Here is a 22414-nt window from a genome sequence, read left to right on the forward strand (position 1 = left end):
GTAAGGTTAAGGGGGGGTTGTTGGGTTACGGGTATGGGGTGGATACGTGGGTTTGAGTAGGGTGATCATGGCTCGGCACAACATTGAGGGCCGAAGGGCCTGTTCTGTGCTGTACTGTTCTATGTTCTATGTTCTATGTACAGGTTAGGTGGATTGGCCGTGCTAAATTGTCCCTTAGTATCCAAAGATGTGCAGGTTAGGTGGATTGGCCATGCTAAATTACCCCTTAGTGTCCAAAGATGTGCAGGTTAGGTGGATTGGCCGTGCTAAATTGTCCCTTAGTGTCCAAAGATGTACAGGTTAGGTGAGGATATGGGGATAGGGTGGGGGGGGGGGGGGGGGGGTGAGTGGGCCTGAGGTAGGGGACTCTCTCAGTGGGTCGGTGCATACCCGATGGGCCGAATGGCCTCCTTCCGCAACGTAAGGATTCCCTGGGAGTGGATGAGGGAAAAGTGTTTCCCGGTCGGCCACGGGGGTCTCGGTATTTAAAATGCTCGGCAATCCACTTCCCTCTGCCCATGGAGGAAAGCCAGTGCGAGACAAGAGAGGGGACATCATGCCAACTTGTCCGGTGGGGGGGGGGGGGGGGGGCAGCGGGGTGGCTCTGAAGCACGTGCTCCACTCTGTAGGCAGGCTACCCGTCAGTAAATACGTGCTCTCTTAGAAGAATCATTAATACACTGCATGCGACACTTTCAAATTACGAGTATTCTATAGTATTATTAAAACGGGAGGGGTTCTGGAAATACTAATCCATTTGGAAAGGTGCCCAAAAACAAAAAACTGGTTTGAGGTCCAGTGGAAGGGCTAGCACCAAACGAGGGGCTGAATGGCCGCCCGGGGGTGCAGTTTTGATGGTCACGTGGACGCGGATTAAAACGAAACAGGGCAATATCGACTCTCACGAGTTGAACCTTTTCAATTGCTTTCGCTGTGTCTCAACATGAATGTATCCATGCACCGTGGGATTGCCCGCCAGCTGTCTATACAATTATTGTGGGTGTCAGGTCTAAATGTGCAGCCTCCACTTGTGATGCACACACCTTGTGTAAATATATTCGGTTTTTCTGCTTCAGAATTAAACAAAAAGCACGCGGAATGCCTCGACTATTTATTACCTTCGCACCACAGTGTACAGAATCCCTCCACATTACTGAGCGACAGTGTGAGGGAGCTGGATTAACATCAGTAGAGATACAGTCAGTAACACAGGGTGCTGGGGGAGAGGGGTTACTGAGTGACAGTGTGAGGGAGCTGGGGGGAGAGGGGTTACTGAGTGACAGTGTGAGGGAGCTGGATTAACGTCAGTAGAGATACAGTCAGTAACACAGGGTGCTGGGGGGAGAGGGGTTACTGAGTGACAGTGTGAGGGAGCTGGATTAACAACAGTAGAGATACAGTCAGTAACACAGGGTGCTGGGGGGAGAGGGGTTACTGAGTGACAGTGTGAGGGAGCTGGATTAACATCAGTAGAGATACAGTCAGTAATACAGGGTGCTGGGGGAGAGGGGTTACTGAGTGACAGTGTGAGGGAGCTGGATTAACATCAGTAGAGATACAGTCAGTAACACAGGGTGTTGGGGGAGAGGGGTTACTGAGTGACAGCGTGAGGGAGCTGGATTAACGTCAGTAGAGATACAGTCAGTAACACAGGGTGCTGGGGGAGAGGGGTTACTGAGTGACAGTGTGAGGGAGCTGGATTAACATCAATGGAGGTACAGTCAGTAACACAGGGTGCTGGGGGAGGGGGGTTACTGAGTGACAGTGTGAGGGAGCTGGATTAACATCAATACAGATAGTCAGTAACACAGGGTGCTGGGGCAGAATTCCCATCATTCCCTCCTGACCTCCTAAAATGACTATTCCAATACTCTGTCCACACAATCCCGTTTTTAATGAATTTAAAACACCCAATTCTTTCTATTCCAATAAAGGGACAATTTAGCGTGGCCTATACACCGACCCTGCATATCTCTGGGCCATGGGGGTGAGACCCACGCAGGCATGGGGAGAACGTGCAAACGGTTATGGGCCAGGGTTTAGGGAACCCCAAAGTGTATCATGATGTTCACCTGACCCGCAACTTTTACTAGATTGTGTTATGGGGAGCACACGGCCCACTCTACAGGTGTGGTACAGCAGAAATGGAAAAGTATTTTTTTAAAGCAAAACATTGTTTATTCTTTGAACTCAAGTTAACCTTTTTAAAACATACAGTGAACATCTTAGCAACCATCAATTCAAATACAACCCCCAAAGAATACAACACTAAGTAATCCTTAATAACTTCCCAAACAACTTCCAAAAGACAGAAGAAACACCTTTTAACAGAAGCACATCAGGTTTACATTCACTACTGAGAACATTTATAATTCTGAATTCACCAAATGATCAAGAGATAGTCTTTTGATGGCAGTGAGATCAGCAACACACCTGCTCTGTCTGGCTTCAGCTCCAACACTGAAAACGAAATCAAAAGAACAGACACACCCAAGCTTTTCTCAAAGTGAAACTAAAAAGCAGAGCCAGAGCTCAGCTCCACCCACTCTGACATCACTGCAGTAACATGAGCAGCCAAACATTTCTTAAAGTGACATTCTCATGACAAAACTCCACATGGACAGTGACCCAGGCCCAGGATCGAACCTGGGTTCCAGGCTCCGATCTTCTAGCCGCAACTCCCTTGATGTTCAAAAATCCATCAATGTGGGTCTTGCGTATACTCAAATGACTGAGTGTCCACAGCCCTCTGTACAGAGATTACTCCAAAGATTCACAACCTCTAAAAGAAGAAATTTCTCCTCGTCGCAGTCCCAAAATGGCCGACTCCTTCCCCAGTGAAGAGATTTCTTCTAACCTCAGTCCCAAAACTTCCGACTCCTTCTCCGAGTGAAGACATTTTTCCTCATCTCGGTCCCAAAATGGCCGACTCCTTCCCAAATGGCCGACTCCTTCTCCGAACGAAGACATTTTTCCTCATCTCGGTCCCAAAATGGCCGACTCCTTCCCCGAGTGAAGAAATTTCTCCTCACCTCAGCCCACAAAATGGCCGACTCCTTCCCCGAGTGAAGAAATTTCTCATCTCAGTCCCAAAATGGCCGACTCCTTCCCCGAGTGAAGAAATTTCCCCTCATCTCGGCCCACAAAATGGCCGACTCCTTCCCCGAGTGAAGACATTTCTTTCATCTCCGTCCCCAAAATGGCCGACTCCTTCCCCGAGTGAAGAAATTTCTCCTCATCTCGGTCCCCAAAATGGCCGACTCCTTCCCCGAGTGAAGGAATTTCTCCTCATCTCGGTCCCCAAAATGGCCGACTCCTTCCCCGAGTGAAGGAATTTCTCCTCATCTCGGTCCCCAAAATGGCCGACTCCTTCCCCGAGTGAAGAAATTTCTCCTCATCTCGGTCCCCAAAATGGCCGACTCCTTCCCCGAGTGAAGAAATTTCTCCTCATCTCGGTCCCCAAAATGGCCGACTCCTTCCCCGAGTGAAGAAATGTCTTCTTCGCTCAGTCCAAAATGGCCGACTCCTTATCCTAAAACTGTGACCCCCCCCACCTTAGACTTTCCAGCTGGGGGAAACAGCATTTATCCTTTTGGATCCCCTAAAGAATTTTACGTTTCAATAAAATCACCTCTCCTCCTACTAAACTCCAGGGAGTACAGGCCTATTCTACACGTTCTTCCCCCCCGCAGGACAACCCTCACATGCCAGGATCCACCTTTGATTGCTCGCCCAAGGCAACACTATCCTTCCTCAGCTAAAGAGACCACAGTACTGCAGGTGTGTTCTCAACAAAGTCCGAGACAATTGCCACAAGACTTCCCTACTCCCATATATATTAACCCAGTTGGCTACAATTCCTCTTGCCACCCCAGTTGCTTTCTGTACCCGCATGTTAACTTTCAGTGATCGGTGTACAAAATTCCCAACTCCTTCGGAATCTCAAAATTTGCTGGTCTCCTATGCAGGAATGGGAAGAGACCATTCAACCCCCGAGCCTGTGACATAGGAACAGGACACCATTCAGCCCCTCGAGTCTGTTACATAGGATCAGGAGGCCATTCAGCCCCTCGAGTCTGTTACATAGGATCAGGAGGCCATTCAGCCCCTCAAGCCTGTTACATAGGAACAGGGGACCATTCAGCCCCTCGAGCCTGTTACATAGGAACAGGGGACCATTCAGCCCCTCGAGCCTGTTACACAGGAACAGGGGACCATTCAGCCCCTCGAGCCTGTTACAAAGGAACAGGGGACCATTCAGCCCCTCGAGCCTGTTACACAGGAACTGAAGGAGGCCCACTCTGCCCCTCTCGAGCCTATTACCTTCGGGACCAACGCCGGCCGACCTGCGCAACACGCTATTTTCGCTTACCGCTAATGTGACAGGTGAGCCTGCTCGGTCCTCACGATCTCACTCGCTTTGTCATTCAACGTCACATTTCTGATAAGGACTTCAGCTGATGATTTAAGTTCTCGCTGCATCCTTTGAAAAAAAAATCAAGAGGTTTGTCCTCGAACTCACCACGCTTAATCTTCAAATGTCTTTGAGGATTAGAGGGTTTTAAACTCTCATTCGCCAGTACTTCCCCGCATATAACACACTTGGGCTTTATCCTGATTTGCATTGGAACTACTAACAAAGCCATACCTCAAAACATCATCTTTACCCTGCTTTTCGCCCAATTTCAATTTTTTCTTCTTCACTTAACAGCATCCATCTTCAGTTCTTTGCAATCCTGTTGCCGTGCTCACTCACGGCTGGGAAATGGAGGAATCTCTCCTCTGGTGATTTCACGGCAAAAGCATGGGCGTGCAGGGCGCGTGACGTCAGTGTACCGTGCGACCTGATCTCTGCCGCCCCCTATGGCCGGAAGGCTGCATCATTCCATTTGAAAGCGGGGTGCTGCCCGGCATTCTCAATATCAATGCTGACCCGTCGGGCGCAAATCGGGAACGCCGCGACGGATCGCTCCGCGACCCTTCCGGCACCCACCCGCGGACATGGATGCGACCCGCAGTTCGGAAAACCCCTGAACTGGAGATGAAATGAAATGAAAATCGCTTATCGTCACGAGTAGGCTTCAATGAAGTCACTGTGAAAAGCCCCTAGTTGCCACATTCCGGCGCCTGTTCGGGGAGGCCGGCACGGGAATCGAACCGCGCTGCTGGCCTGCTTTGAAAGCCAGCGATTTAGCCCAGTGAGCTAAACCAGCCCCCGATGGGGGTAGCGTCCTTTCTCCCGGAGGGTTGTTAGTCGGCGGGAATAATGAGTTGATGGCTCAGAGACAGGGGTTTTGGACGGAGCGAGGCGCGTGCTCTCTTTCCTGGGGGAGGGGTCACGGGAAAAGATCCTCCAGACATGGGAATGTAACGCAGGGACCCAGCTGGGAACTCGCGACAATAAGCGTGTCTCGGAGATCCGTTTTTCAGTCATGACTGCGAGGGTTCTTATCATTCTATTTTGGTACACTACAATTAGACTCGCCTCCCTCTGCTCTCTCTCGCTGCTATGCAAAGAGTATTAAGTGTCCCGCTCCCTCCCCAGTGTGAAGGAGGTTAAATGCAGCCCTGGTAATTTCCACAGTGCAGGAGGCCATTCGGCCCATCGAGTCTGCACCGGCTCTTGGATAGAGCACCCCGCCCAAGGTCAACACCTCCACCCTATCCCCATAACCCAGTAACCCCACCCAACACTAAGGGCAATTTTGGACACTAAGGGCAATTTATCATGGCCAATCCACCTAACCTGCACATCTTTGTGACTGTGGGAGGAAACCGGAGCACCCGGAGGAAACCCACGCACACACGGGGAGGATGTGCAGACTCCGCACAGGCAGTGACCCAAGCCGGAATCGAACCTGGGACCCTGGAGCTGTGAAGCGATTGTGCTGTCCACAATGCTACCGTGCTTCGGCCCAGCGGGTCTACCCCCCCCCCCCCGCCCCCCCCCGCCACTCGATCGAGGCTGACGCCTCTCTCCCCCCCCCCCCACCCCACATAATCCCGGATCTCCTTATTAATGAAGAACATTGGATCTCTGGACGAGGTTCTGTTACCGTGTAGGGAAGCACAGTAGCACAGTAGGTAGCTTCACAGCGCCGGGGTCTCGGGTTAGATTCCCCGGCTTGGGTCACTGTCTGTGCTGAGTCTGCACATTCTCCCCGTGTGTTTCCTCCGGGCGCTCCGGTTTCCTCCCACAAGTCCTGAAAGACATGCTTGCTGGGTGAATTGGACACTCTGAATTCTCCCTCCGTGTACCCGAACAGGCGCCGGAATGTGGCGACGAGGGGATTTTCACAGTAACTTCATTGCAGTGTTAATGTCAGCCTACTTGTGACAGTAATAAATGAAGTTACTGTGAAAAGCCCCCTAGTCGCCACATTCCGGCGCCTGTTCTGGGGGGCTGGTACGGGAATTGAACCCGCGCTGCTGGCCTGCTTTCAAAGCCAGCGATTTAGCCCAGTGAGCTAAACCAGCCCCGGAAGTGGAATTAGGCAGAGTAGGGATCCAGGGTCCCAGGTTCGATTCCCGGCTGGGTCACTGTCTGTGCGGAGTCTGCACGTCCTCCCCCTGTGTGCGTGGGTTTCCTCCGGGTGCTCCGGTTTCCACCCACAGTCCAAAGATGTGCGGGTTAGGTGGATTGGCCATGCTAAATTGCCCGTAGTGTCCTAAAAAGTAAGGTTAAGGGGGGGGTTGTTGGGTTACGGGTATAGGGTGGATACGTGGGTTTGAGTAGTGTGATCATGGCTCGGCACAACAACGAGGGCCAAAGGGCCTGTTCTATGTTCTATCTTTGAACATCAGAACTAGGAACAGGAGGCAATTTAGCCTCTTGAGGCTGATCCACCGTTCAACACGGCCCTGGATGATCTCATTCTGGCCTCAACTCCCGTTCTCCGTAACTCTTCGATCCATCTAACTCCTCCTTGAATTTACTCACTGTCCCAGCAGCCACGGGGGTAGCGAATTCCACAGATGCGCCACCCTTTGGGAGTAGTTTCTCCTCATCTCTGTTTTTAAATTTGCCACCCCTTACCCCGAGCTCTTGTTCCAGAATGCCCCACGGGAGGAAGCACCCGCTCGGAGGGAGTGGCATCTTCCAGGTGGGAGCGCTAAATCGAGGGCGTCGAACACCACACAGCCTGCCTGCTCTCCTGGGCGAGAAAATATCCCTCGCTGCTATTGGTGAAGAGCAGCCTGGTGGGGAAGGTGGTCGTCTGTGCTGGATCTCTGAATGCGCACGATGAACAGCCACGTCCTTTGTCCTGCAGGATTCCAGAAAACTTTGGGAGATTTCCATAAGGTTAGTTCTTTGAGAAGGTGACCAAACAGGTGGATGAGGGTAAAGCAGTCGAGGTGGTGCGTATAGATTTCAGTAAAGCGTTTGATAAGGTTCCCCACGGTAGGCTACTGCAGAAAATACGGAGGCAAGGAATTCAGGGTGATTTAGCGGTTTGGATCAGAAATTGGCTAGCTGGAAGACGACAAAGGATGGTGGTTGATGGGAAATGTTCAGACTGGAGTTCAGTTACTAGTGGTGTACCACAAGGATCTGTTTTGGGGCCACTGCTGTTTGTCATTTATATAAATGACCTAGAGGAGGGCGTAGAAGCATGGGTGAGTAAATTTGCAGATGACACTAAAGTCGGTGGAGTTGTGGACAGTGCAGAAGGGTGTTACAAGTTACAGAGGGACATAGATAAGCTGCAGAGCTGGGCTGAGAGGTGGCAAATGGAGTTTAATGCAGAAAAGTGTGAGGGGATTCATTTTGGAAGGAATAACAGGAAGACAGAGTACTGGGCGAATGGGAAGATTCTTGGTAGTGTGGATGAGCAGAGAGGTCTCGGTGTCCATGTACATAGATCCCTGAAAGTTGCCACCCAGGTTGAGAGGGTTGTTAAGAAGGCGTACGGTGTGTTAGCTTTTATTGGTAGAGGGATTGAGTTTCGGAGCCATGAGGTCATGTTGCAGTTGTACAAAACTCTGGTGCGGCCGCATTTGGAGTATTGCGTGCAGTTCTAGTCGCCGCATTATAGGATGTGGAAGCATTGGAAAGGGCGCAGAGGAGATTTACCAGGATGTTGCCTGGTATGGAGGGAAGATCTTATGAGGAAAGGCTCAGGGACTTGAGGCTGTTTTCGTTAGACAGAAGAAGGTTAAGAGGTGACTTAATTGAGGCATACAAGATGATCAGAGGATTATATAGCGTGGACAGTGAGAGTCATTTTCCTCGGACGGTGATGTCCAGCACGAGGGGACGTAGCTTTAAATTGAGGGGAGATAGATACAGGACGGATGTCAGATGTAGGTTCTTTACTCAGAGAGTAGTAAGGGCGTGGAATGCCCTGCCTGCAACAGTAGTGGACTCGCCAACACTAAGGGCATTCAAATGGTCATTGGATAGGCATATGGACGATAAGGGAATAGTGTAGATGGGCTTTAGAGGGGTTTCACAGGTCGGTGCAACATCGAGGGCCGAAGGCCCTGTACTGCGCTGTAATGTTCTTTGTTCTAATACTGCTGGGAAATAAATCATGAAAACGTACCATCAATAAAAACCGCGACACAATCTCTCTCTTTTTTTAAAATAATTGCACTTAAACATCTTTTATTATCACATGTTATATATAATTTTTTATTTTACACAAGTGTGTGAGCTGAGCACAGATTAACACTCATATTACACAGGTGGATTGGGAAGATGGGGGGCAATCGCGCGCACACACACACACGTTTACACACAGCCTGGGTGTGCAAGAGAACACGCATGGACATCTTGCACGCTCACACACCAGCATCTACTGTACAGCCAGACCCGATACGTACATTTCATCTTCACACACTCTCCCCCCACCTGACTACTTTGAAGGCACCAACTCCATTTTAATTTCGAGCACCCAATTCTTTTTCTCCCCCCCCCCCCCCAATTAAGGGGCAATTTATTGTGACCGATCCACCGACCCTGCACATCTTTTTTGGGTTGTGGGGGTGAGACCCACGCAGACACGGGGAGAATGTGCGAACTCTGCACGAACCGTGACCCGGGTTACAACCCGGGTCCTCGGTGCCGTGAGGCAGCAGTGCTAACCGCTACGCCCCCGGCACCAACTCTTAATGGGCTGTGGGTTCCACGTACCCTCTGGTACGTCGCCATGGTGTCTTACTCATTTTCTTTTTTAAAAAAAAGGGAGACGCGAGCCGCGGCGGAGTATCGGGACAGCAGTTGGCGTCGCACAGTGGGCGACTCGGGCGCACCTTCTTACGGGCGTCTCCGGGTACCCCTCCCTCCCTAGAGTGAGTCAGCTGGGATCATTCGAGTTCCTGCGCGGCGTCCCCTTGGTACAGGCCGAGGCTGGGGGGGGGGGGGGGGGGTCTTGCTGCTCTGCGTCAAGCTTCACGCGCCTGGAGATCTGGGAGAGTGCGGGGAGGAGAGGTGTGGCTTGCGAGGCGCGTTTGCCAAAGCCCCTCATGGTTATGAATAGCTCCAGCAGCGACTGAACCGGAAGTGCTGAGACTGCGCAGTGTTACCCAAGCCTGATTTGAGGCCCAACTCAATTTCGCAAGCAGTCCATTTCGGAGCAGCGACTTCGCAAGGGATGCACAGCACACAGAGGCTGCAGCTTTCCTCCAATCGCTCCAGCCTGATTCTAACGGGAAGCCCATCGAACAAAACGGATTTCCCATCGCCCCAGGTGCCTCCTTGCCAGCGCGTTTGACGCAATCTGTGCAACCGTTACCTTGTCGAAGTGCCGCTTCAGAATCAGAGGCACACCTGGCGTGACTTCTTCTGCAACTGTAAATCTCGCCCTCCTGTCGTTCAGGCTCCCCCCCCCCCCCCAGGCCGTTCGCCCTCCACCCCGTGGCTGCGTTTCACTCCCCGTGGAACGAGCGGCTCAAAGATCCACGCCATCGATCACCATTCCAGGCGGGGTCGCATCAGCCCCAGAAAACCCACCCCGCCCAACATTTTCTATTCCTTTCCTCCTCGAAGCCAATTGGGCGACAGCTGCGGCGCCACCTCTGTGCAGGAGGATGCAATTACACGTGACACGTTTACATAGATTTCCATTCCCCCCCCCCCCCCCAACCCATAAATTTAGAGTACCCAATTATTTTTCATTTTCCAATTAAGGGGCAACTTTAGCGTGGCCAATCCACCTAACCTGCATCTTTGGGTTGTGGGGAGGGGGGGGGGGGGGGGGGGGCAGACACGGAGAGAACGTGCAAACTCCACACGGACAGTGACCCAGGGCCGGGATTCGAACCCGGGTCCTCAGCGCCGCAGTCCCAGTGCTAACCACTGCGCCACCCCGGAAATGTCCATTTTAAAGGTGAAGAGGGATTTGACAATATGGGGGGGGGGGGGGGGGGGGGGGGGGGGGGGAATGCACGTTTGATGATCAATATAATTTAAAAAAAATTTTTTTTTTTTTTTTAAAATTTAGATTACCCAATTATTTTTTCCAATTAAGGGGGCAATTTAGCATGGCCCAATCCACCTATTCTGCACATTTTTTTTTTCGGTTGCGGGGGCGAAACCCACGCAGACACGGGGAGAATGGGCAAACTCCACACGGACAGTGACCCAGAGCCGGGATCGAACCCGGGACCTCAGCGCCGTGAGGCAGTTGTGCTAACCACTAGGCCACCGTGCTGCCCATGATCAATATAATTAAGATCGCTCAACCCGTTCTGAATCGTAAGCCCCGACGATAAGGGCGGAGGTCATGAACTGCCAGGTATCGCCATCAAAATTAAACTTAAAAGTTCTCTTGCATACACACACACACACATATATATATATATATATATAATTCTTTACAATTAAAAATCTCAAAACACCTTTCATGTGTACATTATAAAGGACTCACCGAGCAACCTGGGACCCGCAGCTTCGATTTGTTCTGCGTGTCACATCTGAAGTCGAAATTAATTTTAAACAATCCAAAACTGAGGGGGGCTGACAGGCCGTTCAGAAATAGAACTTCTTTTTAACATTGTGTAGCATGCCACTATAGTTTTGATTCTCAATCCCTTACCGAGCCATCTCACGGATGTCCCTGACCACCGCCATCTTGTCCTGAATACCGGCCCTCACAGCGGGTTATCTGACGGGCGGCTGTTCGGCCACCCAGGGCATCACAAGCAAGCCCCTCATCGGCTGGCCGAGTGGGGTAATTCAGCCGATTGTCGGAGCCTCAGTGGGTCTCCTCTGGGCTCCCTGACTGCCACCCCGCCCCCCCCCCCCCCCCGACGTTTTTGTTTCTTGAACCCCCCCTCCCCCACTGTTCCCACCCTCCCCTACTCTACGACGTTTGAGTTAATTACAAATCAGCACTCGCTCCGCCCACGGCACTCTGGGCAGGCTGCATTCCTGCAACGCTCCTCCGATCGGCAAGAGCGTTCCCGACCTTTGCTCCTAAGCCGAGTCCGACACGCCCACGGTGCCGGCTGACACTCACATCTCCGTCGATGCCATCCCACTGGAGAGGGAGAGGGAGGGGTGAGGGGGAGGGGTGAGGGGAAGGGAAGGGAGAGGGATGGGAGGGGGGTGAGGGGAAGGGAAGTGAGAGGAAGGGAAGTGAGAGGAAGGGGAGTGAGAGGAAGGGGAGTGAGAGGAAGGGGAATGAGGGGAGAGGGGAGGATGGGGATGGGAGAGAGGCGTGGGCGGGGATGGGAGGGAAGGGTGGGTGGGGGCAGGAGGGCTGGGTAGGGGAAGGAGGAAGGGGTGGCTGAGGGACGGGAGGCTGGGGAGGGGTGGATGAGGGAGGAAGGGTTGACTGAGGAAAGGGCGGCTGATTGAGGGGTGGAGGTGAAGGAGGGGTGGGTGGGGGAGGGAAGGGGTGGGCGTGGGAGGGGGATGGGGAGGAAGGAGCGGGTGGGGAAAGGAGGGGTGGGTGGGGAAAGGAGGGGTGGCTGTGGGGAGGGGTGGCTGTGGGGAGGGGTGGCTGTGGGGAGGAGCGGCTGGGGGAGGGGTGCCTGGGGGAGGAGGGGTGGGTGGGGAGAGGGGTGGCTGAGGGAGGAGCGGCTGGGGGAGGGGTGCCTGGGGGAGGAGGGGTGGGTGGGGAAAGGAGGGGTGGCTGAGGGAGGAGCAGCTGGGGGAGGGGAGGAGGGGTGGGTGGGGAAAGGAGGGGTGGCGGGGGGCAGGAGCGGCTGAGGGAGGGGTGCCTGGGGGCAGGGGCGGCTGAGGGAGGGGTGCCTGGGGGATGGTTAGGGAAAGGAGGGGTGGCTGTGGGGAGGGGTGGCTGTGGGGAGGAGCGGCTGGGGGAGGAGGGGTGGGTGGGGAAAGGGAGGGTGGCTGAGGGAGGGGTGGGAGGTGAGGGAGGGGTGGGAGGTGAGGTAGGGGGAAAGGAGGGGTGGCGGGGGGCAGGGGCGGGGTGGCAAGGGGCAGGGGCGGGGTGCCTGGGGGATGGGTAGGGAAAGGAGAGGTGGCTGTGGGGAGGACCAGCTGGGGGAGGGGTGCCTGGGGGAGGAGGGGTGGGTAGGGAAAGGAGGGGTGGCTGTGGGGAGGAGCGGCTGGGGGAGGAGGGGTGGGTGGGGAAAGGGAGGGTGGCTGAGGGAGCGGTGGGAGGAGAAGGAGGGACGGTGAGGGAGGGGTGGGCTTTGCGTGAAGACAGTTCATTGGTTGATTTGGGCATGAACTCCTCCCCCCCCCCCCTTCCATAAACATTCTCTCCAAGTATGCCCACCTGTCTGGTGTAGCAGTTCCGTGTCCTCTCCACGCCCCAGATTAGAGGTCAGATGAATCAGAGGGTCCCTCAGCAGCAACCAGCACCCCCCCCCCCCCCCCCCCCCCACATTGCCGTAACGTACACACGGTTTCCCCCTCAGAAAGGCAGGACCTCGCCCTGGGGAATGAGGTGGCAGCGGGAACGAAGGCCGAGCCACAGCTGACACAGAACCAGCGGCCGGCGACCTGGCATCCGCGAGGGAGGGGGGGGGGGGGGAGACATTCGACTGGGGCAGGAAGCACCTGCCTTTACCCAGAGCCACTGACAGGGATTGCAAACCCCCCCCCCCCCCCCCCCCTGAGTCCATTAATCACCCCCCCCCCCCCCCCCCCCCCCCCCCGAGTCCATTAATCACTCCCCCCCCAGATATTTCAGTTCATCCACAGGTTTATCCTCTTTTCCTGGAGGCCCGGGATTGTATTTAGAAAGGGGGGGGGGGGGGGGGAGAAGAGAGTGGCTGCCCGTTAGGCGTCAGCTGAAGCAGTGATCGTCAGTGCGCTATTCGACTACACGGGGCACCATGGTGGTGGGGGGGGGGGGGGGGGGGGGGTCTAACCTCAACAGCGTCGCCGAGGTACCCATAGCTGGAAGGCTGCGGGTCGTCGTCCCCCCCCCACAACGATTTCACGTCTGGGTTACAGCCCCCCCCCCCACCCCGACACTCTGCCCCACCACCCTGAAGGCCCGGGTTCGAGGCCGGCCAACTTGCCCAATCGACGGCAGCCTGTAAATCTGAGTAATAGGAACCAGCTTTTATTGCATTTATCAAACCCCTGGGACTTTCTTTCCCCATTGGGGGGGGGGGGGTCCGCTGCTGCCCGTCACATTCGCGCACACGCACACACAGACACGCAGAAGCGCAACACACATACACACACACGCGCCCCCAGATAGACAAAGAGTCTGTGCAGTTCAGAGGTCACACGCACTGTGACGAGGAGGAGTGCCTGGCGTCACTCCCCAGGCCTCGCTGTGTCCATTCCTCTGACTAGTCGCTCTCCACAGAGAGCACATCGTTTTATTTTCTCCCCCCCCCACCCCCCCGCTGCTAATTTTAAACGCAGTTCGCTCGAACCAGACCAAAGAAGCAGATGGCACTTTCCTCAATTGTTTGTGGTGTTTCCCCCCCCCACCCACCCCCCCGTTTTTGTTTTCAGAGTTAAAAGCGAATTAGTTCAAAATGGCCGCCGGGCGGGCCTACTCCAGGCCTTCGTCGGTCCGCCACTTCAGGCTGTCTTCCTTGCGGGCGTCCGGCTTGATCTGGTTGCGCATCCCGCCGAGGAGGTTGGAGGTGGCCTCCGTGGCCACGATGAGGGGCTTGACCACGGTGGGTGGGATCTGTCTCAGGACGCCGCCCACGGCCCCAGTGATGCCCTTCTGCTCGTGTCCCCTCGTTGCCACGTCGCAGATGGTCTGGGCTGTGTCGATGACGCCCTGCGAGAGGAGAAAAAGGAGGTCACCAATCAGCTCGGCGTGGTGCAGGGACATCCGATCTGAATTCTAACCCCCAACCTGCCCACCGTTACCCCAAAGCCCTCGATAGCCGGTGGCTGTCACCTCGACCATCGCAGGTCCGCAATCGCCAACTAAGCCGGAGGAAACATTTCCTGGCTTCTTGGTTCCGTATCCGCCCCCCCCCCCCCGCCCAAGTGGGTGAAAGACACGCAGAGTTTAAGATACAGATCGAGCAGAAGAGTGGGACGGGTTCGAGGGGCCGAATGGCCTCTTCCTGTTCCTGTGTTTCTATTTGAGAATACGATGAGACTAGAGTGCGTAGGAAACGACTATTGACAGATATGTCTGTGTACAAGATCCTGAGGTGGGGGCCTGGACAGAGCGGATGCTGAAAGGATGTCTCCCCCCTCGTGGGGCAGACCAGAACCAGGGGGTAGGGTTTAAAAACTTAAGAGGGAGACGAGCAGGAATACCTTCCCTCGGATTCCCGGGAGTCTGTGGAAGTCGCTTCCCGTGGAGGAGGCTGCGAGTCACTGAAGGCCGAGGAGGGTCAAAGGTTATGGGTGTGTGTGTGAGGTCACAATCGGAGCAGCCGCCATCTTATCGAATGGCGGAGCAGGCCCGAGGGGCCTTACCCCTGGCTCCCCCTGGACGGCCCGGCTCTCATTTTAATTTCTGCCCCCTCCCCTTGTTCTGGGGCCCTCCCCCACCAGAGGACACAATTTCCCTCCATCGAATGCTTCAATCGTCTTAAACCCCCTCGATTAGATTCCCCCTCCGCCTCTTTAACCTTCTACACTCGAGGGGACACAAGCCGAGACAATACCACCTGTCCTCGTCATTTAACCCTTTAATCCCCCTGAAACCATTCTGGTGAATGTGGGTTGAAACTCCCCCCTCCCTGACCCAAACCCCCCCCCCCCCCCCCCCCAACCACCCACCTCCCAAAACCTCCTCCCCACCCACCCCCAAAACCTCCCCCCCACCCACCCACCAATGCAGGCACACACACTCAGACACACACACACTCAGACACACACACACTCAGACACACACACACTCAGACACACACACACTCAGACACACACACACTCAGACACACACACACACTCAGACACACACACACACTCAGACACACACACACTCAGACACACACACACTCAGACACACACACACTCAGACACACACACACTCAGACACACACACACTCAGACACACACACTCAGACACACACACACACTCAGACACACACACACACTCAGACACACACACCCACCCACACATAGACTCAAACACACACACACACACACACATACTCACACACACATAGACACACACACTCAGACACAGCCAGACACACACACAAAATCACACAGACTCACACACAGACACATACACACAAACACACACAAACTCAAGAGACACACACACCCACACACTCGGACACACACACACACACTCAGGCACGCACACACACACTCAGGCACGCACACACACTCACAGACACACATACTCGGACACGCGCACACACTCACTCAGACACTCACTCAGACACACACACACACAGACACATACTCGGACACGCGCGCGCACACACACACACTCAGACACGGACACGCACACACACACACACACTCGGACACACACACACACGGACACATACAGAGACTCGGACACACACAAACTTGGACACACACACACACACACTCACTCAGACACACACACACAGACACATACTCGGACACACACACACTCACACACACTCGGACACGCACACACTCGGACACGCATACTCGGACACGCATACACACACTCAGACACGCACACACACACTCACTCAGACACACACACACACTCACTCAGACACACACACACACTCACTCAGACACACACACACAGACACATACTCGGACACGCGCGCACACACACACAGACTCACACACACACAGACTCGGACACACACACAAACCTGGACACGCACACACACACACACTCGGACACACACCCACACACACACACACACAAAATCACACATAGACTCACACACAGACACATAAACACACACACACTCAAGAGACACACACACCCACACACTCGGACACACACACACACACTCGGACACACACACACACTCAGGCACGCACACACTCAGGCACACACACAGTCAGACACGCGCACACAGTCAGACACTCACTCAGACACGCACACACAGACACACACACTCGGACACACACACACACTCAGGCACGCACACAGTCAGACACGCACACACACACACTCACTCAGACACGCACACTCACAGACACACATACTCGGACACGCGCACACACTCACTCAGACACACTCACTCAGACACACACACACTCACTCAGACACACACACACTCACTCAGACACACACACAGACACATACTCGGACACGCGCGCACACACACACACTCAGACACAGACACACTCGGACAGGCACACACACAAACTCGGACACACACACACACGGACACATACACAGACTCGGACACACACAAACTTGGACACTCACTCAGACACGCACACACACTCACTCAGACACACACACACAGACACATACTCGGACACACACACAAACCTGGACACGCACACACACCCACACACACACACTCGGACGGACACACACACACTCGGACGGACACACACACTCAGACAAGCACACACACACAGACACACGTACACACACTCACTCAGACACACACACACATACTCGGACACAGACACACACACACATAGACACAGACACACACACTCGGACACGCACACACATTCACACAGACTCGGACACACACAAACTTGGACACGCACACACACACACCCACTCGGACGGACACACAGACACACTCGGACGGACACACACACTCAGACACGCACACACACAGACACGCGTACACACACAGACACATACTCAGACACAGACACACACATAGACACAGACACACACACTCGGACACGCACACACATACACACAGACTCGGGGACACACACAAACTTGGACACGCACACACACACCCACTCGGACGGACACACACACACCCACTTGGACACGCACACACACACCCACTCGGACGGACACACACACACCCACTCGGACGGACACACACAAACCCACACGGACGGACACACAAACCCACACGGACGGACACACACACACTCGGACACACACACACTCGGACACGGACACACACTCGGACACACACACACTCGGACACACACACACACTCGGACACACACACACACTCGGACACACACACACACTCGGACACACACACACACTCGGACACACACACACTCGGACACACACACACACTCGGACACACACACACACTCGGACACACACACACACTCGGACACACACACACACTCGGACACACACACACACTCGGACACACACACACACTCGGACACACACACACACTCGGACACACACACACACTCGGACACACACACACACTCGGACACACACACACACTCATGGACGGACGGACACACACATGCTCAGACACGCACACTTGGACACGCGCGCACACACACACACACTTGAACACGCACACTCGGACACACACACACACATACCCAGACACACACACACACCCGGACACACAGACACAGACGGATGCGGACACACACACACACAGCCAGTCACACACACACACACAGACACACATAAACACTCGGACACAGACACACACACTCGGACACAGACACACACACTCGGACACAGACACACACACTCGGACACAGACACACACACTCGGACACAGACACACACACTCGGACACAGACACACACACTCGGACACAGACACACACACTCGGACACATACTCGGACACACACACAAACCTGGACACGCACACAAACCTGGACACGCACACACACCCACACACACACACTCGGACGGACACACACACTCAGACAAGCACACACACACACTCACTCAGACACACACACACATACTCGGACACAGACACACACACACATAGACACAGACACACACACTCGGACACGCACACACATTCACACAGACTCGGACACACAAACTTGGACACGCACACACACACACCCACTCGGACGGACACACAGACACACTCGGACGGACACACACTCAGACACACACTCACTCAGATACACACACACAGACACATACTCAGACACAGACACACACATAGACACAGACACACAGACTCGGGGACACACACAAACTTGGACACGCACACACACACCCACTCGGACGGACACACACACACCCACTCGGACGGACACACACACACTCGGACACACACACTCGGACACACACACACTCGGACACACACACACTCGGACGGACACACACACACACACTCGGACGGACACACACACACCCACACGGACGGACACACACACTCGGACACACACACACACTCGGACACACACACACACTCGGACACACACACACACTCGGACACACACACACACTCGGACACACACACACACTCGGACACACACACACACTCGGACACACACACACACTCGGACACACACACACACTCGGACACACACACACACTCGGACACACACACACTCGGACACACACACACTCGGACACACACACACACGGACACACACACACACGGACACACACACACACTCGGACACACACACACACTCGGACACACACACACACTCGGACACACACACACACTCGGACACACACACACACTCGGACACACACACACACACTCGGACACACACACACACTCGGACACACACACACACTCGGACACACACACACACTCGGACACACACACACACTCGGACACACACACACACTCGGACACACACACACACTCGGACACACACACACACTCGGACACACACACACACTCGGACACACACACACACTCGGACACACACACACACTCGGACACACACACACACTCGGACACACACACACACTCGGACACACACACACACTCGGACACACACACACACACTCGGACACACACACACACTCGGACACACACACACACTCGGACACACACACACACTCGGACACACACACACACTCGGACACACACACACACTCGGACACACACACACACTCGGACACACACACACACTCGGACACACACACACACTCGGGCACACACACACACTCGGACACACACACACACTCGGACACACACACACACTCGGACACACACACACTCATGGACGGACGGACACACACATGCTCGGACACGCACACTTGGACACGCGCGCGCACACACACACACACTTGAACACGCACACTCGGGCACACACACACATACCCAGACACACACACACACCCGGACACACAGACACAGCCAGACACACACACACACCCGGACACACAGACACAGACGGATGCGGACAGACACACATAAACACTCGGACACAGACACACATAAACACTCGGACACAGACACACATAAACACTCGGACACAGACACACATAAACACTCGGACACAGACACACAAACACTCGGACACAGACACACATAAACACTCGGACACAGACACACATAAACACTCGGACACAGACACACATAAACACTCGGACACAGACACACATAAACACTCGGACACAGACACACATAAACACTCGGACACAGACACACATAAACACTCGGACACAGACACACATAAACACTCGGACACAGACACACATAAACACTCGGACACAGACACACATAAACACTCGGACACAGACACACACACTCGGACACAGACACACACACTCGGACACAGACACACACACTCGGACACAGACACACACACTCGGACACAGACACACACACTCGGACACAGACACACACACTCGGACACAGACACACACACTCGGACACAGACACACACACTCGGACACAGACACACACACTCGGACACAGACACACACACACTCGGACACAGACACACACACACACTCGGACACAGACACACACACTCGGACACAGACACACACACTCGGACACACACACACACACTCGGACACACACACACACACACTCGGACACACACACACACACACTCGGACACACACACACACACTCGGACACACACACACACACTCGGACACACACACACACACTCGGACACACACACACACACTCGGACACACACACACACACACTCGGACACACACACACACACTCGGACACACACACACACACTCGGACACACACACACACACTCGGACACACACACACACACTCGGACACACACACACACACTCGGACACACACACACACACTCGGACACACACACACACTCGGACACACACACACACTCGGACACACACACACACTCGGACACACACACACACTCGGACACACACACACACTCGGACACACACACACACTCGGACACACACACACACTCGGACACACACACACACTCGGACACACACACACACTCGGACACACACACACACTCGGACACACACACACACTCGGACACACACACACACCGGACACACACACACACTCGGACACACACGGACACACACACGGACACACACACACACTCGGACACACACACACTCGGACACACACACACACACACACTCGGACACACACACTCACACTCGGACACACACACACACACACTCGGACACACACACACTCGGACACACACACACTCTGACACACACACACACTCGGACACACACACACCCGGACACACACACACACACCCGGACACACACACACACACCCGGACACACACACACACACCCGGACACACACACACACACACGGACACATTCAGACACACACACACACACACTCGGAAACACACAGACATACACCCGGACAGACACACACACTGAGACACGGACACACCCGGACATTGAGCCACAGATTTGTCCAGCAATTATTAGGTCAGTAGAGACAAATCAGTGCTTGCCGATATTAAAGTTAAATATACCTGCCCCGATAACAATTGATAATTATTCTCACATGTTATACAATCCTAATTATTAGCAGTGAACAGACAGAGATAACTTCGAAACAAATGTATTCCTTTGCTTGGTGTATGTTAGTTACTGGAAAGATAAGCAAAGGTACAAATGATCAGGGAGCTGGAAAGCCACCTAGTGGCCGCTGAGCTTCCCTGGTACGGCTGGAATAAAGTTCTTGAACTGAAACTCTGAGTGCCGTCTCGACAGTTGGGGAGTGGGGAATTACTGCAGTAGAATAGTTGTGAAACTCCCTCAACACACGCACAGACACACTCAGAGAAACACGGAAAATAGATGGAGTGGGCCATTCGGCCCCATCGTGTCTGCACCACCATTCAATATCATGGCCGATCCTGCAAATTCAGTCTCCCACCTTCTCTCCACCCCCCCCTTGGTCCCTTGAGCCTCGAGGGCCCCCATCCCCCTCCCTCAACCAACCGGCCCTGACACCTTTCTGTAATAGAGGATTCCACAAGTAATAACAATCTTTATTAATGTCACAAGTCGGCCGACATTAACACTGCAATGCAGTCACTGTGAAAATCCCCTCGTCGCCACATTCCGGCGCCTGTTCGGGTACACGGAGGGAGAATTCAGGATGTCCGATTCACCCGACAAGCACGTCTTTCGGGGACTTGTGGGAGGAAACCCACACAGACACGGGGGGGATGTGCAGACTCCGCACAGGCAGTGACCCGAGCTGGGAATCGAACACTGGCGCGGTGAAGCAACAGTGCTAACCACTGTGCCGCCCCGAGATGTTCTTCCTCATCTCAGTCCTGAATGGCTGGCCCCTTATTCTTTAGACTGTGACCCCCTAGTTCTGGTCGTCCCCAACATCGGGAACATTCTTCCCACATCGAGCCTGTCCAGTCCCATCAGGGTTTTCTATGTTTCTGTGAGATCCCCTCTCGTTCTTCTAAATTCCAGTGAGTAACAGCCCAGTCGATCCAGTCTGTCTCCATCTGTCAGTCCTGCCGTCCCAGGAATTAGCCTGGTGAACCTTCGCTGGACACCCTCAATAGCAGGAATGTCCTTCCTCAAACCAGGAGACCAAAACTGCGCACAATACTCACGGTGTGGCCTCACCAAGGCCCTGTGTAACTGCAGCAAGATATCCCTACTCCTATACTCAAATCCTCTCGCTATGAAGGTCATCATGCCATTAGCTTTCCTCACCGCCTGCTGTACCTGCATGCCAACCCTCACCGCCTGCTGTACCTGCATGCCAACCCTGCTA

The 22414-nt window shown here is 54.2% G+C and overlaps 1 protein-coding gene across 1 annotated transcript in view; it reads right to left on the minus strand.

The window, feature by feature from the left end:
- Window positions 1-13928: 13928 nt before the first annotated feature.
- The window catches only part of LOC119958838 (autophagy-related protein 2 homolog A-like), a 40805-nt gene continuing 32319 nt past the window's right edge, over window positions 13929-22414 (minus strand). The window contains exon 12 of the mRNA XM_038787342.1: window positions 13929-14165. Coding sequence (XP_038643270.1) covers window positions 13929-14165 — 237 coding nt within the window. The remainder of the gene's footprint in view (window positions 14166-22414) is intronic.

Source organism: Scyliorhinus canicula, chromosome 31 (genome assembly GCF_902713615.1).
Source record: "Scyliorhinus canicula chromosome 31, sScyCan1.1, whole genome shotgun sequence".
In the NCBI taxonomy this organism is placed as follows: domain Eukaryota; kingdom Metazoa; phylum Chordata; class Chondrichthyes; order Carcharhiniformes; family Scyliorhinidae; genus Scyliorhinus; species Scyliorhinus canicula.